Genomic DNA, 25,340 nt, shown 5'->3' with positions numbered 1-25,340 from the left:
TAAATGCATTAACATACATCAATTAACAAAAAATAGACTCCGACTCCAAACATGTTTAAGATTTTATATTAAAAAAAAAAGTTTAGGATTTTAAAGTCTGGAACCCCCCAGAAAATTTGACAAAAAATCTGAAAAAAAATTCGCTGCTAGATTTTGATGCAGATTTATGGATAATCGATCTACAAATCGTTTAAAGTATCCCGCTTGAGAATCGGATGATTTTCAGCTAAGATATGCCTTTTCCAGTGGGTCGTGTTGGCCATTCATAAACTTTCTAACATTTTGAAGGGGACCCCCAGAAAAATTGACAAAAAATCTGAAAAAAAATTTGCTGCTAGATTTTGATGCAAATTCATAGAGAATCGATCTACAAATCGTTTAAAGTATCCTGCTTGAGAATCGGATGATTTTCAGCTAAGATATGCCTTTTCCAGTGGGTCGTATTGGCCATTAATGGCTTCTTCAACATTTTGAAGGACCCCCCAGAAAAATTGACAAAAAATCTGAAAAAAAATTCGCTGCTAGATTTTGATGCAAATTCATAGAGAATCGACCTAAAAATCGTTTAAAGTATCCCGCTTGAGAATCGGATGATTTTCAGCTAAGATATGCCTTTTCCAGTGGGTCGTATTGGCCATTAATGGCTTCTTCAACATTTTGAAGGGGACCCCCCAGAAAAATTGACTAAAAATCTGAAAAAAATATCGCTGCTAGATTTTGATGCAAATTCATAGAGAATCGATCTACAAATCGTTTAAAGTATCCCGCTTGAGAATCGGATGATTTTCGGCTAAGATATGTCCTTCCCAGTGGGTCGTGTTGGCCATTCATAAACTTTCTAACATTTTGAAGGGGACCCCCAGAAAAATTGACAAAAAATTTGAAAAAAAATTCGCTGCTAGATTTTGATGCAAATTCATAGAGAATCGATCTACAAATCGTTTAAAGTATCCCGCTTGAGAATCGGATGATTTTCGGCTGAGATATGTATTTTTTAGTGGATCGTATTGGCCATTATTGGCTTCTCCAACAATTTGAAGGGGACCCCCCAGAAAAATTGACAAAAAATCTGAAAAAAAATTCGCTGCTAGATTTTGATGCAAATTCATAGAGAATCGACCTAAAAATCGTTTAAAGTATCCCGCTTGAGAATCGGATGATTTTCAGCTAAGATATGCCTTTTCCAGTGGGTCGTATTGGCCATTCATGAACTGTCCAACATTTTGAAGGGGACCCCCCAGAAAATTTGACAAAAAATCTGAAAAAAAATTCGCTGTTAGATTGAGATGCAGATTTATGGAGAATCGATCTACAAATAGTTTCTAGTATCGCGCTTGAGAATCGGATCGTTTTCGGCTGAGAAATAGCCTTCTCTGCCGGCCATGTGGGGTTTTCCATGCATTTTTCAAAATTCCACGGTTTTCAAGGGCTTTCTCTTTGAACAGCTGATTCGAAAGCTTTCACTTTGTTTACAAACAACCGGCAAAAGCTGCAGCTCTTGGCTCTCTCAGCCGTTTTCTCTCCTTCTTGGCCACGTTTTAGCAACTCATTTGTCTCTTGAGTGACATTTCAGCCATGCTTGCCAATTGACTCCAAGTCGAAATCCGGTTTTTGGTCCAGTTTAAGCCATTGGGGGATTTTGGCTTAATTTTGTTTGCGGTGTGTCCTGCTAGGATTTGTCATATTTTGTTTTTGGCTTTGTTGCTTTAGTGACCATTTCGTGGTCCAGTGAACTTTAAAGTCGCCACCGTCTAAAGTTGCGCGCCTTTTTGGTTTGTTGGCATTGCTTAGCCGCCGTGTATGCCGAGAGTGTGTGAGAAAGAGGGAGGTAAACAAAAATAAAAGAGATAGCTATAGCGATGTTAGTTTTATTTTTATGCTCCTGCTCCTGGCTCGCTTGACTGCACATCTTGCTCATCCTGTTTTCCCCCATTTTGGCTTTGTGGCCATGTTCTTTTTGGACTAGGAATTATTTAGCCAGGACTAGGCGCATTTATTTTAAACACAAACACAGAACAAAATAAACAAATGTTTTTACCAAATATGATGGGAAAAATATTGGCTAATAGTGTTTTGAAGAAAGTTTAAGGATCCCACATACACCAAAGTATGTGCATTTATTGCTAAACTTTTCCCTAGGTTTACCATATTTTTTTAAAGTTTTTCCAAGTGCATTGGCAATTTTCAGACAAGCTTGCAAAAATAAAACGAGCGAAAAAAAATATATAAATAAATGGCCAAAAAAAATGGTGCGCCAGTGTGTCGCCTAGGGAAAAAAAAGAATGCAATCGTAGACCCAGATCTATGACGGGCCAGAGGGAACTTGGTCGAAGCTTTCTCTTCTCCCAACTGGCCACCGCGTCTTTGCCGCGTTTGCCTAGCAACTGGGAATCGGTTACATAACTCAAACCAGTTACCCAGCGCCACCGCCAGGTGGGGCCCATCTGCACATGTGGCTCAATGATTTATGCACGCTACTTAATGCCTTCTTAATTACATTTTATGTTACAACCGAAAAATAATAATAATATCTTGTTGAAAAACAGCAGACAAGAAAGAAAAACGTTGAGAGACCGCTGGAGGGGAGCACACGCACACAAATCACACTGGGTGGAGGGTGGTGAGTTGGGCAGAAGGACACGTCCCAGCTGCCAACACAATGCGGAAAACGCTTTCACTTTTACCCTCGTTGCAGCGGCTGCTCCTCCTGTCCCTCACATCCCGGTCGCCACTCCTCCTTCGGCCACCCATCCGGCATGTGTGACTAAAACAAAAATCTATTTGGCAATGGCCTTGGGGTTTTGGGGCTAAAGAGGGGTCTGCACGGATACGGGATTTTAGCTGGGACAGACGTTCTTGTGTATTCAGTCAACACAAATTTGCGTAGCCTTTTTTTTTTGGTTGAAAAAAGGAGGTTTTTTGGTTTTTCGGGAGCTCTACTCGGGTGGTCCTCCACCATGTGCAGTTCATTGAAATGTGTGCGACAAGCGAAATACAATTACACCATGGATTCATGTTCATTGTCTGGATGCGTGATGCCAGGATGGAGGGGCCAGAGGCAACTGCCATCGGATGATATGTCCTGGGGTGCATTTCGATATCACAGTATCCTCCATGTTGCATTGCTGGCTAAAGGTGAAAGTTCAGATACGTGATGTTTGGTTAGCTTTTAAGGGAACTGAATATATGGCAGAGATTTTGTCAGATTTATTTCAGATTATCAGAAGAGGATTTCAATTAATTATTCTTATTCCAATTAATTCAAAAATTCAAAAAGATTTTATGATGGCAATAAATTATAAGCAAATTTCATGTGTCATAAGTCATGTCTCAAAGATCAAAGATATAAAACAAGACACTTTATTAAATCCACTTATCGTAAAGTAAACAAATCATATAACGAACAACATCAGATATTTATTTAGAGGAAGCCTTCGTTCTCGATGGCTTTTTATTAAAAAAACTTGAGCCTGAGATATGGCCACGTTTATTCAAGCTGCAAATGACAAAGCCATGGCCTGTGGTGGGTTTAAGCCCTGGTCTGAGCTGTCAAGTGGTTGGCATTGAACCAGAACAAGAGCCCAAAATCCTCTTTTCAAGCGAGCTGGTAAAGGTTTTCTACTTTCCGGTTTTTTTTTGCCAACCGTCCGTGTTAAACAAATTAAACACGTAACCGGGACAAGAGCAGCACAAAACTGAGAATCCTTTTTGTCGAATGCCAAACTGGGATCCCGCTGTGGTCCTGGCTATTGTAACTGAGCCAGCATCATGTTGTTAACTCGGCCACGTTTTCATGTTTCTTCCCCCTTAGTACTCGCCAGTACCCTTTGGCCATCTCCAACCCCTACCCCTGGTGGCTAAAAGTCAAATTAGCGTTTCCCTTCACCACTTTCAGAGCGCGTGAAAAATGCAAATTTCTGCTCAGTTCTGGCCTGGCCTGGTCTGGTCTGGTCTGATGGTACATTTTTGTTTCGTTGTTCATAATTCGTGCTGGCCCTGACCAGGAGAGAAGGTCAAGCCTAGAACAATAATTACACAATTTATAATTCGCAAAACAATTGTTTCTGACAAGTGAAATATTTTTGTTCGAGCACAGTTTGGTTCTCGGGCAAAAAGTTTTCCACTAAATGGGCAAGCGCCGAGGCAACCCAAGTTTTTAATTGAAATGCCTAAAGTGGGGCCCATAGTTTGCCGACCAGTTGAGAGTGAATTGTCGCCGTGGGCGGGCAAGTAATACTGAATAGGGTCGCTAGGCAGCTGGATCCCTCAACCCTTCTCATTTACTCTGGAAGGAAAAAAGCCCAGCTCTAGAATTTTCCATATCGGATGTTTGGTAGTTGCTAAGGTAACAAAATAAATAATATTTCTAAGGTAACAGCACTGAAAACATTTTAAAAAAGCTTAGGAAGTATAACTAAAAGTTTGTAATTATCGACAAAAATTATTCAAAGAGAAGTAGTCCCTGAAAAAATGTCCAATAGATCGAAGTTAGCCTTGGAATTGAATGTCAAGTTTGAAAAGTTTAGGTACCAAGTCTAGTCCCAGATTTTCATCAATCTATCGTAAAGCGTCGAGCTGTTAACATCAGTAGCTCCAGAAAAAGTCTGAAATATTTTAAAATATTTATTAAATATTTAAAAATATTTAATCGTCTAAAAAAGTTTAATTTTGAATAAGTTTTCAAAAAAAAACTAAATTCTGTGAACTGTGTCCTTCCTCTGCCTCATTTAAAATGTCTATCTTTGATAATCCGGAGCAACTGCGTGCTCTACAAAACCTCCTGAATCCATGTCAAAGGCGGCGTGGTGGCATCGATTGTAGTAGCAGTGAGGATGAGGACGAGTCCATGGTGGTTCATAAACTGAGTAAGTGAATAGTGAACCTGAATGCCTGACGGTCCTAGAAGTTATGCTAATTGACGAACTTAGACCCCGGCGGAATCGGGCCTCCCAAAACTGGGTCCGCTCCTGGCAAGACGAAAAGCAAAAAGAAGGCCAATCCATACATCACCCCCTTGGTTGAGGAAGAAAAGAAGCAGCCGGAGACGCTGGAGCAGTGGCAGGAACAACAGGAACGAGAAGATAATGATATCCTAGAATCGAGAAAAACACCTGAATATACGATGACATATCGTCAGGCAGTGGGAACGGAAGATGTTTTCCTGCAGGTAGATATGCTTCCGAGACATATCCTTTTCAGGTGTAACCCTGTTATCCTTTTAGATGGGTAATCGAACTGGATCGTCGGCTAGCTGTGAAGATCTGGTCCTCGAGATTTCATTGCCGGACGAGGAAATGTCTGCGGATAAAATGCAACTCGACCTGCAAGAAACTGAACTGGACTTGAGAACTTGTTTGTATCGCCTGCGCTTGCCGCTGCCACATCCTGTGGATGTGGATCGGTGCAGAGCGAAATACGACAACGAGATGAAGAAATTGCAACTTTTACTCCGGCTCAAAAGGGAGCTGGACTTTGTGAATTTTTAATTCACACCTCACAACACCTATCACACTTTTTTTTAGTTTGCACCTCTTGCACAAAGTTATATATTTTTTAATATTTTTTTTTGTTCCGGATATTAGTATGGTCCGGACTCTGGATATAAGCAATGCGGACTCCGCATATGAGTACATACACATACACTACCTAATATAAACGATATTAGGAATTCACAGACTCATGAACACATACACAACGAGATTAATTTTTCAGCCGAAACAAAATAAAAATAGATAATATAGAGCCAAAAAAAAATCAAAAAAAAAATTAAAAATTTAAAATTTAAAAAAAAAATCAAAATTATCAATAATGTAAAAATTTCAAAAAGAAAAAAATTATAAAAAAAAATTCAAAATTTAAAGTTAAAAAAAAATTTTAAAATTCAGATAAACAATCTACAATAATCATTACATACGTTGATAGTTCGAATTAAAATACTCAAGAACACATACACTACCTTAGTTATCAATATCGTAAAAATTTCAAAAAGAAAAAAATCATAAAAAAAAATTAAATATTCAAAATTTAAAAGTTCAAAAAAATTCAGATAAACAATCCGCAATAATTAGCACATACATAGACACTGAGGATTTAAATACTAAAGGACACACACCATCCATTACCTAAATTATCAGTATTGTAAAACTTTAAAAAAGAAAAAAATCATAAAAAAAAATAAAAACAAAATTTTTAGTGAAGTTAAGGTTTCTTTATTTTGGTAATTGGGAAAAAAAACAGTACGCCTAGTATATTTCCAGCCCTGCTCCTTACGCCAATCTAAATGGATTAAAATGATTGACCCTCACCGCTGTTAACCGCAGATCCTAAGCAAATATTTAGACTCTAGAGAGCATTGCTGCCACATTTTCCAGCAATTCCAATTCAATTGCCGGCACTTTGTCTAGATTTTGGTAGCAAATTGCGCATACGCCGCATGGGCCGACCTTGCTTTTGGGGTCAATTCCGAATTACGCTCAAACGAAGCATGAAGTATTCCTTGGGCACCCAAGCAGCCTTTATTATGATGCTGTCAAAAATCACTTTGGCTAAATATTTGTCAATCCCAGACATACAAAAGTCAAATACCAAATGAGAGAAAAAAAAAGTGAAAACCAAAGGGAAAAGTTGAAAATCGAGAAATTTTTTCAGTCTTTGCTCAGCCTAATAGACCATGTGGTCTTGGCCTCCAAGGGGAGGAATCATTTTTGTTGTAGGCTTCAGGGGCACACACAATTACTTCCCGCTGGGTTTGCGGCTGCGTTTTGCCTCATTTACTCCGACTGATGCTGGCACATTTCAATTTGTGCGCTCCGGGCAAGCTGGGTCCGGCCGAGACATGATAAAGTGTCATCCGGCTACCCAAAAAAAAAAAATATGTATTTATATATAAAAAGTTAAAGTTCACAGAAGCATATAGAAGGAAAGTCGAAAAAAACGACAAAAAGTCACAAGTTTTTGGGGCTGAAGTGCGTGTCTCGCCTGGCGAACTAGTTTTCCCCGAAATCAGAGGAGGTGACCTTTTCGGGTTCTTCTTATTTTCTTAATGAAACTTTTGCCCCGGGCCCAGATGATAAATCATCAAGCTAGGACTCTCCGGCTGTCAACGGAAAACTTTTAATTCAATTTAAATGTCCGAGCAGCGGGCGTGGAAAAGGAAAGTGAATTATTTTACAGCAAATTAGGCGAGGCTTTTGAGGAAACAAATTGTTCCTAAACCAACGGCTTGGTACTCAATTAAATGATAACAAACCAAAAGGGATAACAATTTTCATTTCGCATCAAAGGATGGATGGGATAGACGGCCAAAATAACCAATTTCTTTGGGCCAAGAACAGAAAAGGAAAAAGAGCAAGGCAAACGGAAACAAGAAAAGTAGTCGGCTAGGTAAACAATCAGGAACTGTATCAGCATTTCCAAAATACTCCTTTCATTCCATTCTACTCCATTCAATGACATTCAACAAGGAAAACAAACAGGAGCAGAAAAAATAGCATGTGTTGATGTTAGACTTCACAAACAAGCAAAAGAGGGTTACAAAAAAAAATTAGAAAACCTTCGCAAAAACCAACAGAAAAAGGCTGAAGTCTTTTTTTTTTAGCTCATTTACACAAACGCACGTTTCGTTGGGATCATCATCGTCATCTGGGATGAACATTATCCCGACCAAAAACCACACCCTTTTTATCATCTTTTAGAAAAAGTTTCCATCAACACAAACACAAATACGGTAACAACTACACATGCAAATAGAAAGAGGGCTAAATGGGAACACAAAATTCAAATGCAAATTGAGCGCATTTTTCCCATGTGCATTTCGGCAAAGTTTTTTTCTTATTTTGGCCACCTCAGGGTAGGAATATTGCCAACTTTTTAATATGTGCCAACAGCCTGTTTATCCGAGGCATATTTGTAAAATACTTTATAGCTCAACGTATTTATTATTTGGCATTCGAGTCCTTGACTTTTTCCCTGAAAGGCCGTAAATAATTGTTGCACTTGACCATCTACTTGAAAAATGCAATAAGCCCTCTCCTTTGTGGCAATCGATGGTTGATGTAAAAGTGGTTAACCAAGGTTAAACCATATTTTGAAATAAGCCGATAATAAATAATTTAAAGCGAAAGACACTCTCCACACATTAAAGTTTCTTCATGCTCCGATGACCATCCTGTTTCCTCTCTCTCTTGGCTAATTGCCATCAGATTAAAGTTAACGCGGCTTACAGCTTAAAGCCTTTCCGGCAACAAGTCACACGACTGAAGTTGCATCTTCCACAGGGATACAAACGCCATTGTCCATATATGTATGTTCATATATATATATATAAAAATGTATATGTCCATGTTGGTCAGTGGAAAGTTTCTGCTTGTTTTTGTTTCGTTTTTTTTTTTTTACTGGACTTCCGTTCCACATAAATCTGCCGGTTTTACTTTTAATTACCATTGAAACCATTTCCATGTCGACACAGCCAAAAGTTAAAACCTGAACAAATTTCAATATAAAGAAATGATGGATGTCAGAAAATATTTTTGGTCATTTATGTTGTAAGTTTTAAAGCTTAAAGTTTCCAAGAAATCCTTTATGGCTATTAGCAAATGAAACCCGAAAAGGGTTGTCTTGACTTCAAACCTATTTCTTGATCATCATTATTTTCTCACACAGTTGGCTCCGACTGCCACAATTTACCAATTTTCGCACAAAACACTTTTCACAGCTCATTAAGGCCAACAAATTAAATGGAATAGCAGGAAATCGCAGTCTGCAGGCTGGCGTTTAAAGCAAAAGCGAAACGCACACAAAAATATCACACATACGCCATGTGGTGCGCTATGTTCTGGCATCTTTTGTAATTGTTGCTACAACTTAGGTTTTTGGCCCCGAAGACGAGGCATCTTCTAGCTTGTTGCTACATGGCAAAATAACAGAATCATTGTGGAATTTAATTAAGTTGCCAGTTCGGAGTCGCAGTTGGTGTGAACGAAACAGAACGAGCCCATTAACACATTTTTCAAGTTTAATTCAACGTAATAACAAATTCTCCTAGAAACGGAAGCCTGTGGCATGGGCGGCGGTGGTGCGGCGGTTGGGGTCGTGCCAGGGGGGCATTAAAGCAGCCATATAAATTACAGACAGACATGAGCGGCATACGAGGACTCTGAGGATGCGAAAGTGTTGCCATTAAGTCGCACACGTGTTCACCCGCCCCAGAAGAAAGGCTAAGAGAAAGCAAGGAGAAAGTCAGACAAGTCAGTGCCAAATGCCAGCGGCAGCTGATGGCTCTTCAAGAACATTTCTTCAAGTGGCTTCTATCTCTCCCCCTAATTAAGACAAATGTAAAAACTACAACAAAAACAATATGCCCAAAAAAGCAAACATATAGACAAAAATATTAAGTTTTTAATTAAAATATATTATTTATATATTTTTTTAAGATTTCTGCAAATTATCTGACAGTATCTGATTAAAGTTTCTTTTTAAAAGAAAAGTTTTCAATTTTCGGGAAACTTTTTCTTCAAGTGCTTGTCAGGATCTTCTCCGAAAAGTTGATAAAAAGACATTTTCACTTTAGTTCTTTTTGCGACCTGCATGTTGACACACGGCATTTATGTTTGCCCTGACATTGTCACGTGTCTCATCTGGCGGGTCCTGCGGCAGCAGCAACAAACAGCCGTGAAACAGCACAACCAGAATAACAAAAACAAATGGAAAAACAAAGGAAAAAACCCCGAGAACGAAAGCGAAAACACAAGGGAACGGCTCTGGGAAAGGCAGAGTCCACAGCAAATGTCAATGCGTTGCTGAAGTGAATGGCTTTCACCTCCTAAAGGAGCTGGGCGTGACCTTTTCGCATTAATCTCCAGCATGATGGCATTTTAATGCAGGAAACTCAACTATAACTATATGGTTATTTATTGTGATGGGTCTGACAGATGTTTCTCTTGATATGGGATATGAGATGTGCCCATCCATGTGGGGGGGTCTGAACAGAAAAAGAATATAACCCAGCTGAGAAATGGGGCAAGAACATTCAATTAGATCATCAATTAGTTATGTGTGTGAGTGACTTTGAGCAACATGTTGGCAAGTGATTTAGACAGAAGATTAGACAACAGCCTGTCTTTGTTTGGAATAAGAAATGACCAGAAGGGGGATTATAAAAGGGGCTATATTTAAGCTAATTAATTTAGATTGATGGCAGAGAAACTTTAATAGTTTAAGCCTTCTTGCCTGAAAAACGAGAAACTACAAAAATGTTGCCTACTTACCAGCGCAAGCACAAAAAATATGAAAGGAGTCGGCAAAAGTCAAAGCTCAGCCACAAAGCAAATGGCAAATGCCATTATCAATGCTCGATTCAGCGATTACACAATATATATAAACTTGATGCAGCTTTGAACATGCAATTGCAGCTATGGCGACAGTGATACAGATATATAAAGAGACATGCCATTTATTCCATTGAACAAAAACTCATTTGTAAGTGTTTTTAAGTGTAAGGGAATTTATTATAAAAGAGGAGTCGTTCCACAGCAGATTTATTGCTTTATTACAAAGTGGAAAATGGAGATGGCTGCGTGGAGATGGGTTCCGGGGTGGGGTGGGTGTGCAAGTCAAGATGGGAATCCAGTTTGGCGACAAAGGCCAAACTGGCGGAGAGAGCGAGTGGAAAATAAAGAAATGGCTGGCAAATATTTAGCACATGAAGGCGAAAAACAGACTCAGTGAGAGAATGGTGGGGGCAAAGGAAAATGAATGCTGCATTTCCGTCTTTTTCGGCTTTTGTCTCTTTTTTTTCTGGGTTCGGGCTTTCCTCTCTGACTGGGGAAATGGGCGGGCAAATGGGTGGACCTTGAGGGCGTTCCACATCGTCGACATCGTCATCACCATCATTCTCATTGCAGTCGTTAAGTTATAGACTTTGATTTCGTTTGCTTCATTCAACTGTGGCGCAACTTTTATATCCTTCCCCCTCGTTCAGAATGTGTGTGTGCGTCTCTTTGCAGAGTCGTTTCAGAGATTTATTTGCCTTGCACCCTGGCAACTTCGACACTCGACATCCATATCCTTGCTCCTCTTCCTCTTAAATGGCTTTAATTGATTTCTGATTTTATGACCATGATGGACACATTTCACACTTGATTACCCGCCAAGTAGGCTTCTGTACTGAAGATGAGTTTTTCTTTTTGGTTATCGTAAGAAGCTCTAGCAATTATACACTTAGATGGCTTAAAAATAAATCAAAACAGCAAGTAGGCCTTGATTATCCGATCTTATGAACCAGAACCTGACTGAAACCAGTTCTCAATCAGACTTCTGTTTTGGTAGTTCCTAAAACGAACATCCAAGCATCAAAACAAAAATTGTATATAATTTGTTGAATATTTCGAAATGGGCGATAAACGATCTGATGGCTCACAGGAATTAGTGAGCTATGATTCCCTCCAGGACGTTAGCCAGGTCAGCATGGTGGAGGCTTCTGTGGTTCCCTTGGACACCTCGGAGGATGCCCAGTTTTCGGAGCAGATGTTCAACAGTATTCAGGAGCGACTGAATCGTATTACCAAGCGTGTCCGTTTGGCCACCTCGGCCATGGCCAAAATGCAGCAAGCTCTACGGAAGAAAGTTGCAGCAAAGGAAGCAGCAGCAGAAGTCGAACAAGACAAAATGGCCGGAGGCGACAATGGAATGCGTCGTTATCCGGAATCGGAGGAAACTCCTGACTAATTTTCATTTTAAATCAATTTAGTTTTCGATGTTTTAAAAGCCATTATGACTCAAATCACTAGATGTACCATTGTTTTAAATTTCAAAAATATATATATTTGATGTGCCTAATCGTATTTTTCATCATTTATATCCCCTTCATCACTTTGCAGAAGTTCTGCTGCCATTTACAATTTATTCGAGGCCTTTCACAGAAAATTTCCAAACGAACTTCCGCTCTTTCATCACACAATGACTCCTTTTTGTTTTTTTTTTTTGGGTAACAATAAACTTTTTATTGACCGCCCTTCAAAAATTGTACCCGAAGCAATTCCAAGCAGCTGCACTTTGGCCAGAGCCCTTTGTTTTGGCCCGAAACTTTGCGACCGAAAATGAAAGACAAAGCCGGAAAATTTGAGACTGAAAATTTGCATTTGCCTTTTGCCGCCATACACACAAAAAGACACAAACACTCACATATCCTGGAAGCCACAAAGACAGATTGCCTCGGGGCCAAACAAATATGTTAAAAGCAATAAATAAGGAAGGACATTCTTCAAGTTCGTCGGCTGCCGCTCGACTTATTGGTAAAAAGATGTGACAGAATTGCCAAAAGCTGAAACTGAAACAAGTTGCACAGAAAGAAAATTATATAAATATTTTGACATTAAATTGGGAAATTATTCAATTCAAGAATAAAGAAAACTCCTTTTTCTTACTACCCCTAGTCCTGGCTGTATAAACCCAAATATCTAGCCAGAAACTGTTGACACAGCAGCGTTAAATTATATGAAATATTTTTATTGTTAACTTGCAAAAATGTCAGAAGCATTTTGTCAGCTGGCGAATCTCCGCGGCAACAATTGTGCTGCGCGTTTATCACAACCAGCTGCTGCAATGTGGCATGTTGCATCTGCTGCGGCTTCTGCCCTGGTCCCAGGACCCTGGTTTGTGCCACATCTGTTGAATTCTGTTTTGCTGACTGCTGCCTCCAGAGCCAGTTTGTCATAGTCGAGGAATGTAGTCCTCTGCCGGTTGGAGTCGCATTTTGTCACAACTTCAGATTCCAGAGCTTCATGCTTAAGTAAACTTTGCCTCAATGTTGTGACTACACATTGTGTGTGTGATAGCCCGAGTTGACTGAGTGAACTCACTCGGCTGACTGACTGAGTATCTGAATAGACAAAATAGCAGTAGCAGTTCAGAGGACTCAGCTGCTCGAGATAACCTACCAGCATTTGAATAGCATATTCAAGTAATTCTATTAGCTGGAGATTTATGGTAATAGTTGCCTTGGAAAACTTGTAGGGTTTTTATTAAAAGGTGCTGTAAAAATAAATCTCAAATAGGTTCTAACAATCTTCTTACAATTTCAGAATTTAATTTCCGATTAAAAGCTTTGAAGTCTGACCAAATTCATTTGCAATTCCCCTCCCTCGGCACAACAAACATTGATTCATTAAAATTCCAATATGAGCATCAAATGAAATTCAATTACAAAATGCCACAAAATCACAACACACTGCCCGCCATAAATACACGCACACTCGTCACCCACTTTGCAGCATCACCTGGGCCCTGAAAAGTCCCAAGTTCAGTGTAACCTGTCACTGCCAGCAGACAAACTAATAACGTTTCGATAATCGCAGCTGGGAAAGTGGAAAATGGTGATGCTTTTGGGTGATGGGTGATGGGAGAGAGCCAGGATGGAGGAGCATTCAAGGCAAATCAATCGCACCGAAAATGAAAACGAAATTGAAACTGAAACTGAGGCTGAATCCAAAACAGGGTCTGCGGCTGATGGCCCATCCCGGCTGTGAAGTGTCCTGTCATTTGGCTAGAAGATGTTCACTCAACAAACATTTTCAAGGATCTCATGATTATGCAGAGAAGAAAATGGATTTGGTTGCTCTTAAGGATTTTTCCCAGAGGCCCTTCTAAGCAACAAATTTTATTTCCGGGTTTTTCCACAGTCTCATGGTGACTTTGTTGAAAGGGGCCACCTTTCACAATGACTGTCCATCTATTTTTTCGCCAGATTCGAGTTTCTTTCATTTTTTTTTTGTTCATTCACTGGTAATCTGTGAAAATTAGCATTTCAATCAAATCTACTTTTATGTGTCTGACTTGTTTTATGCCTCAACGACAGCCTCCATCTCCTCCAGCTTCACATTCATGCTCATCGTCGTCGTCATCAGCATCACCATCACCATCATCATCATCGTTCGGAAAATGAAAATGTATCCATTCTGTTTATGCATTTGACGAGCCTCGAAAAAGGAAAATTGTCGAAATTGATTGATTAAATATTTATTCATACGGAAGTGCTTAGCGTGTTTTCCCTTTTCTGAAGGGATTTCTTTCTACATATTTATGAACTGTGGCCTTGCCTCCCAAAAATGCCTCTTGTTTGTTGTCTACTTGGAGAATTTTTCCTTTTGGCTGTGTCATTAATTCAGTTAACATGGAATCCCTTTTGGGCGCGGCTCAGATGTTCAGCCCGAGAGGATAGTTGAGTCCCTCGAGTAAATAACTCAATGAATTCTATACCTTGATGAACTTGTCAAGCGGTTACTGATTGCCGGTAAAAATATGTGGGATTTTCTAAAAACAATAACAACCTATAGATTAAAGTATTTACCTTTTCACATTTTCCAGCAGTCCAGTCAGGGCCGTAGCTAGAGCCTCGGAGGCCCTGTTGCAACAAGTAAATTTGGGGCCCCCTATACGGAAGTCTTTTGCCCCGGCGGGGCCCCTTCCCTTCGGGGGCCCTGGGGCACCGCCCCACCTGCCCCATGCTAGCTACGGCCCTGAGTCCAGTTAAGCATCCGCTTCAATTTATCCTTGAGCAGCCTCTGGGCCAAATTTCCGCAGACACTGTCTAGGGAGATCATCTTCCCTGAGGCTGGAGGCTTGCCTCATTAATTCGGTTAGTTCCTGGCACTTAAAGTCAATCAACCGGCCCGCAGGAAATCTTAATTAAACAAACTTGTTTGGCAAATCTTTTCTAAATGGCTTCCCCCAGCAGCAACACTAAAAGCCCAAACAAACAATGAGCCTTTACCAAAAAGGGAACTTTGCCGTGGCTCGTGATGGTATCGAACCAATGCCCGATGCCCGGATGAACTTTGCCGGAAGTGGTGGCTAGCTCACAGGATACCCTTAAACACACACACTCTCTATAACAAGGACTCTAACAATTCAGACTCCATTTGCGGCTAAACGTGCAAAACAATTTAGCGGTTTTGGCCCATTTTCGTCTTTGATTTTTGACTGCTATGCTCCCAGACTAGTTCAATGGAAAACCAGTTGTTTTTCCGGCTCCTGGCAAGGGGTTCTCCACAAATTGAAAGTGCCACAGTTTATGGCAAGCACTGAGTGTGCCTTCTGTTTCGATTGCACTTGCATTTTGGGAGGGGCGTTTGGAATCTGGGGAGCACTCCCAGCACCACGAGCACATTCTGAGACCTGGCCTGCTGGATGGGCCATTAAAGCGCTAATAAATTCCGAAACTCATATCAATCGATGGCTGTGCGGAGGAGCAGTAGGCACCATAAAGCGCAGTTTAATGGAGCAAAGAGCTCAAGAGGTGTATAAATAACAAGAAAGATAACTACAATGCTAGGACCAAAATGTACTGGGTATTGGGCTTCTAGGCAAGTACCTTTTATACCTATTACCTTCTGCAATGTAGGTCAAATTCCATTATTGGCAGATCCTTTATTTACCATTTAATGTTAAAAACTTTTAATAGCAAGTCTGATATCCTTTGATTCTAAAAAACACTAGGTATCCAAACGTGAACACCAGCGAGTCATCATATACGGTGGAAGGTGGGCAATGTTTCTCATAAATTAGCGATACGAATGCATTGGAGAGTCATCAGAATAATGAATCGATTTAAGGTACCTTGCCAGAAGCTTTAATTCTTTACAAACACTATCTATTTACCTACCCTATTTCCACCGACTTCAACCTAAGCCCCTTTCTTTAATATAAGCGACCACAGCATTCACTCAATGAACACCTTTTGAACCCAATTCTGGACCCTCGGTGATGGCTTTATTCAATGGACCAAAGAGCCTGGCTCCTTGGCCGCTTCTGGCCCGAACCCCTTGGGGTAATAAAGAAAAAAAATGGGTAACAGGAATAATAATGAAAAAGAAAAGTTTGTTTTCCCCTTGATATTACTTTAAATATGCAAAACTTCACTGTTTTATGTCCTTGCAGCTGTCCAGTTGACCAGCCAGAGGTCCTTGTTCCAGCTACTTGTTTCTCTAACGAAGAGCGGGGCTTCCCCCTTTAAGGGAACTTAAATAAAATAATGTTCAGCCCGAGCGCACAAATATTATGTTGCAAAATACAAACACACAGGACATACTGGAAAGTTATGGAAAAGTTGCGTCTGGTCCTGGGCCACTTTTGCATTATATTATCTCAAGTTTTTCGCTGGCAATTTCTCACATTTCCCGCATTTTTCTCTCGCATGTCCGTATTTGTATTTGTACCCATTGTCGTGCCCGTAAACATGCAGCTGGCTGACTTGTTACTTCTTACTGTCTGAACACCATCATCATCGTCGCCATCATGGACGACCGGGACGTCGTCCAAAACTTGGTGTGTCGCTGAAGAAGGACACGGGGGAAAAAGTGAAACAAGGACTGATAAAAACTTTGCCTCATTTTCATGTCAAGCCAAATGAGTTTTGGAAAGTTGGCCGCCCCCAAAAGTCGTTCTAATGGTGACTGTAATTTTTAATAAAAGCTGCCAAGCGTCGAGACAATTTGTATTTTGAACACATCCTTATACTATGATGGAATAGTTGTCAAGTGTTGTAGAGGACCTCACTACCAACTCCTAGTGGTGGCAGACACGCGTCTTGCTGTTCTCAGATCCCCATAGCATGATGTGCGTGACCTTCTTCTGGCGCACCGAATGGTCCACCACCCTCTGGCAGTGGGCCACTGTAGCCTCGAGCTCCCGCTTCAACTTGATGAACTTGTACCTGACTTCTACATAGGACTCGTCCAGCTCCTGGGCAGTCCTGGCTTCATTCACTGTTTCGCCGAGCGTATCCTTCTCCAAACTCACGCTCTGCATCGATTGCACTTCAGGTGTGGTCACTGCGGGACTCAGTGCCCGTGGATAGTCCTTGCGAAAGAGCTCCATGTCGATGGAGTACCGCCCGGGGGCATTGTACGTTTCATTCATCTCCTCTACATTTTTTAGGCAGTCTTCGATCTCTGTCTCCATGGAGTTACATATTCGAAGGGCTTCGTCAATTTTCTTGACCTCCGTTTGGACTATTGAAACGTTCCAATTAATTTTTTTTTTTGCTTTATAAGAATTCATTTATTATTTTTGATAAAGACTGGATTGACCTATATTTGTTCTTATAAACGTCTGCAAACAATTCTATTACTCTACTCTACTCTTTTACTCTACTCGTTTTCAAAATGGCATTTAAAGAAAAGGCAGGTTGATGTGTTAAAAAAAAATTAGGAAGTATATTTTTTTTTATTGTTGTTTTTATTTAACCCTTCATTGGGATTTACCGGAGGTCTTCCCGGCTTGATTATCTGAAATAAAAAATATATAAGTAAGGAAATCAAAGTCAATCTGCAAACCAAGACAGACTTACATTATACACCTTTTCATCATGCCAAGTCTTATTCAAATCTATCTTTGAAGTGACATAATCGATGCCACCTATCCACGAGTTTCTTGTTGTTTTTTTTCTTGTTGTTTTCGTCATTTTGACTTTACGAGTTGGAGAAACTGGTTTCTGTGGTCGTCTGGTAACCTTAGCCAACTTTTCCAAGTCCTCTATTTTATCAATCAGATCGTCCAACTTATTAAGCTGCTCACATTTGCTTCGGCACTTATTCACGAATTCTTCCAGCTTAACAATCCTATTCTGGGCATCTTTACCCAGCTGTTCGAGGTTATTTAGGACTTGAAATTTCTTTTGGGCTTTATCCAGATCCTGACGAAGTCTGTCATAGAGGTTTTCCAGGCGTTTCAACCGCTCATTGGCATTATTCGAATTGGAGTGCTCTTGAATGATTTTATTTTCTAGAGCTTCCACTCGAAGGACAATTTTATTTTGAAGTTCGTCGAACTTCTGTTGCTGCTTCAGTAACTCGTCGGTCAAGTCATTATACTTTTTGTTGATTGTTTCGGTTTGATTTTTAGATGGGTTGGATAATTTCTTGAGTTGGTTTTGAATTTCTTTCAACGTTTCCTGAGACTTAGCCACCTCCGTTTGGATAGCCTTCAGTTTCTCATAAAGATCCGTATTACTTTGTGATGGGTTGCCCTGTGTTAAATTTTTAATCAAAGCCTCCAGCTGAGCCAATTTTTCATTTAGATGATCTTTAAGTTTATTATAGTTAGAATCACTTTCATTTATGTGCTTTTCATATTTTTCAACACTGTTTTTTAGTTCAATTTTCAACCTTTCAGTTTTTTCCTTAAGTTTTTTTATTGCCTTGCAACAGCTTTTACTTTTCTCCAGCTTTTCCTCTATATGCTTTTTTTGCTCATTCAGATCATTTATATAATTATTCAATTGAATGCAACTTTCATTATTATTCGGTTGTGTTTTGGAATTTATCAGGTTTTGAAGAAGCTGTTCAATTATTTGTAAGGTTTTGGCATTTTCTTCGCAAACCTTGATGTTTACAATTACATTGGCATTTGATGACCCCGAGTTGCTTTTATCATAATTTTTGGAAATATTTAATATAAGATTTTCCAGCTTTTCAAATCTAGACTCCAACTCGGATAGGTTATTGTTTTTCCCAGATTCAGGATTACAATTTGTATCACACTTTAGTGTTAAATTTTTAATTTTTTCCACTCGATTTTCAACGATTTTCTTTAGGTCCTTCATTTGGGTTTCTTGATCCTGTTGCTTGTCCTTGAAGTCTTTTAATTTATTCTCCAAATTTTTGTCTTTGTCATCGGCTTGGTTTTTGGCTGTTTTTATTTGGCTCTCGAGATCCTTAATTTTTCCATCAAGCTCAGCACAACATTTTGACTCGGAATTTTCCTTTTCGGACAACTGCTTTTCTAATTTTTCCAAACGATCCTTAAGCTCGTTCGAATGATCCTGCAGCTCTTTGAGTTTCTTCTCTAGATCTTCTTTACCCTTGGAATTGTCAGTGGTTGATTCCAGTTTCTTTTTAAGATCTTCCAACTGCTTCTGTAAGTCTTCTTCAAGTTTCTTCATAAATTCTTGAAGATTTTTACAACAACTTTTGAATCCTTTGGAAACTATTTGCTTCATTCTGGGCAAAATATTATCCAGATCTTTGCCCATGTCTCCGGTTGGCTTTAAAGGCTCTCCATCTTGGTTGCCATTGGCTCTAGAAATTTTATTAATGTCATTGATTATTATCTCCATAGTCCTGTTCTCGTAAAAGCAGCAATTTTTCAGAGATGCTTTTTCGTTAAGGGACTCGTTTAGAATTCCCAAATTTTTCTGAAAATTTTTCAATTTTCCATTAATCTCCATCTGATAGGTTATCCATCCTATGACATCATTGTAATCATCGCAATTCTTCATGGTTGATCTGGGCAGGGGTCTTACATCGGAGGAAATGTGCCACATTCTCTCGTCATAACTTTCAGATAGTTTTGCCGATAATAGCAACAGTAACGATGTTATCATGACCTGTTTGAAATTTTCACTAAAATACTCTCACATTGCCAAAGAATTCCATAAATTCTAATTTACCTGATAATTGCCAGATGTTCTATCCATTAAACTCACAGTTGGTTTCATTTTCGTCACGTTTGTTGCGGTTCCAGTTGCTCTGACACCAGTCGGTAAGGTTCAACTAACTGGGCTCCAAGAGTACCATTGGTTTTGGTACATGCCCGACTATGACCGGGAATTGATTTGCATGCTGTGCTTATTAACCAGCGAGGGTAGCTCGTATAATTTATTTTTTGGACACAAATACTAGTTACTATTGGCTTTAATATTATTTCAAGCCTTGAAAAAAATATCAATTACCCCAATAAAAAACCCCATATAATCTCTCCAAAAAACCTCGATTATTTATGTTATCCCGACAGTGACGGAAAGTCATTCCAACTTTTAAACAGCCCCCTATAAAGCTGCATAAATTTGTGGGAAACCCAATGCAATTCGCAATGCCCAGAGCAGCACTTACTCGTTATCATCGCACAGGTTGTGGCTTCAGTGCCACTTGAAATGGATACCCAACAGGGAGTCCCAGTATTGTGGCTCCCAACTGCCCCATCCAACCACCGAATTCTGAAACTGGAGCTCCTGGGTCTCCTGAACTCCTGACTCCTGACTGCTGACTCCTCGCAGCATCTAGCTCCCCGCGGGCGGTGGGAAAACCTGAAAATGGAAAACAATTTCAGCTACGCAAACACGGCGGAAAAGCCAACAAAAAAAATGTATACATATATATAAATAATATATAAAGGAAAGCACAAAAATTAAATTGCTAAGCGGTGAAAAAAACCGGAGAAAAAATGGTTACCAAAAAGAAGCGAAACTGAAATCACAGCAAAAGTTGAACCACAAAAATAAGTGAAATGTATGAGACTTTCGTGCTGCGCTCGCGGAAACATTTCCCCACAGATATGGGATGGGGATAGCTGGTTGGATTCAAAATAATTTCCATCTCAAGGTGTTTGCTCAGCCATCGAGGCGGTTGAGGGTATTAGTTTAATTAGTCAACTTGGCGTATGCATGACGCGGTGGCATGCCGCAGAACACGTGCCCGCCATGTGGGACGAGCTGCCAAGTGAGCGAGCGACTGTGCCACCAAAAATGCAATCGAACTTTTCGTGTTTGGCTTGCGGTAGTTGGACCGGGGAAAGTCACCATCCTTGTGGCTAAAATACTAGAAAGAGGAGCTAGTGCGGGGCTACACAGAATCCAGGACAGATGCAAATGATAGGTGTTATGCCACTGGGGGAAGTGCCAGGCACGAAACTTTCTTAAGTAGTTGGCATAGTTGGGGCGAGCAGCTTCGGAAATTGGCAAGCAAGGCTGTAAGCCTGTCGAAAGACAGTTAATAGTCAGAATAATGAGAAAAACTTCCAGGCAATATCCAGGACATCACAGGCATTTTTATCCTCCTCTGGCCAACAAAAATTAATAGAAAATGTCTAGTCAAGTGTGAAAATTTCCACAAAAACAATATTTCATAGCAGCCACTCAAGCCACGATGAACTAAAAATTTAAGCCAGTGATTTTAAATTAATTTACTGAATCTTATTTATTTTCTTTTAGGTGAGTCTACTGATTTGGTCCTTTTTGAAGAGAACAGTGAGTAAGAAATATATTTATTTATATTGATTTGATTCGAATTTAATTTGGCATGAACTGTCATCTTTTCTATTGACCTGTTTCAACCTTTTTGTGATGGCCTTTGCCATCTTGTGCCCAGTATCCATCATCAATTATGCTTAAAAGCTGAAAAAGGTTGCCTCGATTGAATTACAACATAAAATACAACAAAATTTATGTGTCGCATAATAAAAACCTAACCGAAACTTGATAAGCAAACACAGACAGAGAAATCAAGAGAAAGTCCTTTCCCCTCACACCATCCTGCAATAAATCACCTTTCACCGCACATCAATTTCAAAAAGTTTACAGAACGAGGGAAAGGTGGTAGATATTCGAGAGAGTGCCAAAACCATAGTTAACCAATCAATCAAGCTGCTTTCAATTATTTTGTCCTTTTTTTCCTTTAAATTTCATCTTTATTTTTGCGAGACGAAATATCTGTGACTCGAACTTTAACCTTGTGCTTTAGGGCTTAAAGATTGTCTACTTTGATGGAGTAACATAAGCTCCGAGTCAATTAAGGACTTGGTAGTTTCTAGGGTGTTTACATTTTAAATTGAGAATAAGTAAATAAAGGAATACTAAAAATCTATTAAATATTAAAGTGGCTTAAACATATAACTTTATTTGATATTTTGGATAACTTTTGGTATGTTTTCATGGCGTGTGTATATTATATCTTTGGTTTAAGTTAAGCAATATAAAAGCAACCATTTTTAAATAACTTAAAGAGTATTTAAACTCTGCCAGCTGAAACAGACATCCTTTCCTTGTAGTTCTGTCAAAAAAAGATAGATTTTCGGACAAATGGTTCCATGTATTCACATGATTTCTACATTGCAGTAAGGCAAAAAAAAAAAGGAGAGCTCCGGAAAATTGGCAAAGCTTTTTAGTTTCCGATAAGAGCCCCCCGCCTTTCATGTGGGTGTGTGGGCTATGGTGGCAGAGACTATTCTGAGTGTCTGTGCTCATGCATAGGAATAAGCCGATAAAACCCTGACAATTGTGTCATGGAGTAGCGTTTTAGTGTGGGGATCGAACTTAATGCCTCTTGACTTCAATTTGCATAGTCGGCTTAGCAGCGTCAGTTGAATGATTGAATGGCAAATTGATAGAATTTGGCATTTAGGCAAAGATTTTCCCAAAAAGGAAGAAAACTGAGGGAGAATTAAGCACAATGAAAAGCAAATTAATGATGCATTTTGGGGCTTCAGCTGAAAGTCTGTTTGTGTTCGTTTTAATTAAGAAACTAGTTAAATATGATTTCGTGATTTTATGAGGAATATTATTGCCAAAAACTTTTGGGAAATTATGTCTCTGAATAATTTTCACATTTATCACAAAATGCCATTTAACTGAAGCTTAAGTGTTCTTGACCCATTTCTTTTGTGCTGGCATCTAACTTTCTGATTTCAAAATAGAAGCACGAACTACTAATTTAACCCTCATCTGGCTGACAATGCCAGGATGTCTCATCCTCAAAGGATCCCTGCCATATTGACACTGACCTAGACCGCAAGACTCACACAGGAGCTCGCAGAAGCCCGCAGGATTCACAATTAATCCAATTAGGACGAAGCGTATTTGCTTCTCATTAAAAATGAATTTCTCTGCTCTTGACCAAATTCAAGGACTTTGACCAATTACCGAGCATTTTTTTTCCGTCTACTTTCGCACATTTAAAAATTAAACAGAAAGGATGAAGATAAAGAGATTGGCAGAGCGGCTTAGAAATCCCTTTTGCCAGCGAATGTCGAATAAAAATTAAGCCGTCTGCCTTCATTTAGCTTAAGTGCTTATCCTGCCCAGGACACGTTCGTCCCTCCGGACAATCAATTATGAATGCAACACCGAGCATCCGCCAAGCCGCCAGGGCGCCCAGCAAAAGAGGCTGCCACAAAATTGTCGTGCTCCTGTGGGCCGCCAGGCAGTTAGGGGGATAATGATGATAATTATATGTTTATTTTGACATTGATTTGTCGCCTGAGGCATGGTCCGGAATATTCTCATAATGTTTAATTCATTAGCCAGCTAATCGGCTTATTCCGATAATTATTATAATTGATGTCAATCATCTAATTATCGTCACATCCAAGTAGGCTATGAAAATAATCTACTGTCCTCCACAAATCTCAGTACAATCCCACTTCCCTACGGGACAGTACAAATACTTGGAGACTTCACTACAATATTCTATAAGGATTTATACATATTGGCAAGATGAATAGGGATATAGAAACCCGTTCCATGATCCTCGGCTGCAATATAGAGAATGCTAGGAACGCGCGGATAGAGCAAGAGGAGCTGGCACGTCGTATTGCCATCTCTCTGATAAAATCCCGGGAGTATATTGAGGAAGTCAGGAAACTGCAAATAGAACTGGCAAAACTTAAGATAGCTGTCAACAATTCTTTGACCAATTCGGAATCGGAATTACATGCTCGCCGCCTTTTGAATAAACTAACAGCAATTGTAGCCAATTTGTCATTGTTAGCTGAGCTCACCCCGGAACTAATCAGGGAGTTGTTGGCAAGACCGGATGAAGAAGATTTGGATGAACAAGATTCGATAGAAGAGCCTACTGGAGAAGAAAATGTTTCCGAAGAACCTGCTACCGAACAGGAATAATCAATTTGAATTTTTATAATTTCAACTATGTATTTTGTTGTTTAAATTCAAAATTGTTCAATATATCTATGAATCAAATGGTATAGACTTGTTTTGAAGTAGAAGTATTCTATCTTTTATTACAGAAATCAAATACAAAAAGCAGTTTAATATTTAATATCACAACTACATATATCCTCCACACTTCTTAACTTCTTAAATTCTAGAAATAGCAAAACAAAGCAGAGTTGTAAAAACACAAAGTTATGGACAAACTTTTCCGCCCCCACACTCTCCCGTTACAAAAATTGCTCAGCCGCAAAAGCCGAGCGCAAATTACGTATACGCACTGTGGCACACCAAAGTGGGTGGCCAGGGAGCAAGAGGAATGGAAACAAACTCGACCCGTAATCCAAGTCATGAGCAGTCACAGCATCCTACATTCCAAAACAATTTGTCGGCGATTTGCCGTCGCCCCGAACGAGCACACGCACACCCCATATCACACATACGCACCGTGTGACCCACAGAGGAAGTAACGAGGTTAAATGACCAGCACCACTACCTGTTGCATCAAAGCTCTCTCTCTCTCTCTCTCTTTGAGTGTTTTGCTGGTTTGTTTTGCTCTGCTCTTTCGCCGGTAGTCATTTTCACTCAATTCGCTGGCCATTCCACTCACTGTGAGTGGTTTTCGGTCTGGCTGGCTGGGTAGCTGGCAGTTCTCCAGCTGTGGTTGAGTTCAGTTGCCGCTTCTCAGTCGCCACGTGCGGTTCAGTCCCCGGATCCGGCTACGTCAAAGAGTCTCCGTCGCGCTGAAATCCAGTTTACGTCGCCGATTGTGTGTGGGAGTTTAGCGTAAGTGGCGTTCGCGTGCCCCGAGATAGATGGGGAGACGGATTAAGATACATTTTCGGTGCTCAGCAGGCAGATACGTTTACACTTTGCCTGAGGCAGCGATCTCCACTATCTGTCTGTCTCCCCATCTGTGACCGTTCCCCCCAATTCAAATTCTCCAGTTCTGCAATTCTCATTCCGACTTCTGACATCGAATGTAATCAAATTTCTGCCTTTCATTTACAACTTGTTATAATTCCGATGCCGTTCGCAACCGGAAACGTGCTCGCCGCCGTTTTGTCTACGCCACAAAATAGGAAAAGCCAACAGTAGAAAGAATACTAAAACCTAAAAAAAAAAACACAAAATAAACTTTGCCAGCAAAATATTTCTTGGCCGTTTTTTTTGTGGCTGCAATACTTTGAGTGTTTATATGAAAACAAAACAGCATCCAGAACAAGCCATAATACATGGAGCAGGAATAACACATTTTTAAAACGAAATGCAGGCAAAGACATTCTGCTCGGAGTGTTATGAAGTGGCTGAAAATCTTGGCTTGCACTTGTCCAAAAATATACGTACTCTCGAATATATATGTTGTGCATTTATGAATATAATATGTGAAGCATCCTTGGCTGGCTGCCGAAATGACAAAATGATGCATTAAACTAATTGGAAAAACTTTTGTGTGGCTATGTGGCAGGCTGTTCAACGGAGCTGAAAAGAAGCCATTAGAGTGATCAGTGTGAAGTGGAAGAGTATTCCACAAACGAATATATATTTTATCTAAAAAATAACAATACAATTTATCTAATAAAATGCTAATTCGCCGGATAAATTATTTAATTTAATAAAA

The 25,340-nt window shown here is 39.8% G+C and overlaps 5 protein-coding genes across 7 annotated transcripts in view; 3 read left to right on the top strand and 2 right to left on the bottom strand.

The window, feature by feature from the left end:
- Positions 1-25,340, top strand: part of ome (dipeptidyl peptidase 4 omega) — a 70,573-nt gene that overhangs the window by 8,275 nt on the left and 36,958 nt on the right. For 2 of the 3 annotated variants that reach the window (XM_070279437.1, XM_017253979.3), the window contains exon 1: positions 24,399-24,505. The exons of the other annotated variant lie outside the window; for it this stretch is intronic. The gene's annotated coding sequence lies outside the window, so the exon portion shown is untranslated. Of the gene's footprint in view, positions 1-24,398; positions 24,506-25,340 lie in introns of those variants that run through there. 3 annotated transcript variants of the gene reach the window in all.
- Positions 4,554-6,067, top strand: Dnaaf6 (Dynein axonemal assembly factor 6). The gene is made up of 3 exons (XM_017253991.3): positions 4,554-4,865; positions 4,929-5,167; positions 5,223-6,067. Exons 1-3 carry the CDS (start codon positions 4,733-4,735, stop codon positions 5,484-5,486), a joined length of 636 nt encoding a protein of 211 aa, XP_017109480.2. The 5' UTR covers positions 4,554-4,732; the 3' UTR covers positions 5,487-6,067.
- Positions 11,283-11,835, top strand: gdrd (goddard). Its single transcript, XM_017253997.3, has one exon. The coding sequence runs from the start codon at positions 11,389-11,391 to the stop codon at positions 11,722-11,724; it is 336 nt and encodes a 111-aa protein (XP_017109486.2). The 5' UTR covers positions 11,283-11,388; the 3' UTR covers positions 11,725-11,835.
- On the bottom strand, positions 16,437-17,075 carry LOC108133901 (uncharacterized). The gene has a single exon (XM_017253996.3). It carries the CDS (start codon positions 17,053-17,055, stop codon positions 16,561-16,563), a length of 495 nt encoding a protein of 164 aa, XP_017109485.2. The 5' UTR covers positions 17,056-17,075; the 3' UTR covers positions 16,437-16,560.
- On the bottom strand, positions 17,000-19,535 carry LOC108133842 (putative leucine-rich repeat-containing protein DDB_G0290503). The gene is made up of 3 exons (XM_070280201.1): positions 19,445-19,535; positions 17,345-19,381; positions 17,000-17,282 (listed from the first exon to the last, which is right to left on the bottom strand). The coding sequence occupies exons 1-3, from the start codon at positions 19,490-19,492 to the stop codon at positions 17,202-17,204; spliced, it is 2,166 nt and encodes a 721-aa protein (XP_070136302.1). The 5' UTR covers positions 19,493-19,535; the 3' UTR covers positions 17,000-17,201.

This window comes from Drosophila bipectinata, chromosome 3L, assembly GCF_030179905.1.
Source record: "Drosophila bipectinata strain 14024-0381.07 chromosome 3L, DbipHiC1v2, whole genome shotgun sequence".
In the NCBI taxonomy this organism is placed as follows: Eukaryota; Metazoa; Arthropoda; class Insecta; order Diptera; family Drosophilidae; genus Drosophila; species Drosophila bipectinata.
The sequence above is the reverse complement of the archived record's forward strand: the minus strand, read 5'-3'. Positions and strand labels throughout refer to the sequence as shown.

What these genes read in the sequence shown, in the direction of transcription:
- gdrd (XM_017253997.3), top strand. Translation starts at nt 11,389, where the DNA reads ATGGGCGATAAACGATCTGATGGCTCACAGGAATTAGTGAGCTATGAT.
- Dnaaf6 (XM_017253991.3), top strand. Translation starts at nt 4,733, where the DNA reads ATGTCTATCTTTGATAATCCGGAGCAACTGCGTGCTCTACAAAACCTC. An exon ending in CATGGTGGTTCATAAACTGA is followed by an intron (nt 4,866 to 4,928) that starts GTAAGTGAATAG and finishes TGACGAACTTAG; the next exon opens with ACCCCGGCGGAATCGGGCCT. An exon ending in CGGAAGATGTTTTCCTGCAG is followed by an intron (nt 5,168 to 5,222) that starts GTAGATATGCTT and finishes TTATCCTTTTAG; the next exon opens with ATGGGTAATCGAACTGGATC.
- LOC108133842 (XM_070280201.1), bottom strand. Translation starts at nt 19,492, where the DNA reads ATGAAACCAACTGTGAGTTTAATGGATAGAACATCTGGCAATTATCAG. An exon ending in GAACATCTGGCAATTATCAG is followed by an intron (nt 19,382 to 19,444) that starts GTAAATTAGAAT and finishes AATTTCAAACAG; the next exon opens with GTCATGATAACATCGTTACT. An exon ending in ATGATGAAAAGGTGTATAAT is followed by an intron (nt 17,283 to 17,344) that starts GTAAGTCTGTCT and finishes TTTTTATTTCAG; the next exon opens with ATAATCAAGCCGGGAAGACC.
- LOC108133901 (XM_017253996.3), bottom strand. Translation starts at nt 17,055, where the DNA reads ATGAATTCTTATAAAGCAAAAAAAAAAATTAATTGGAACGTTTCAATA.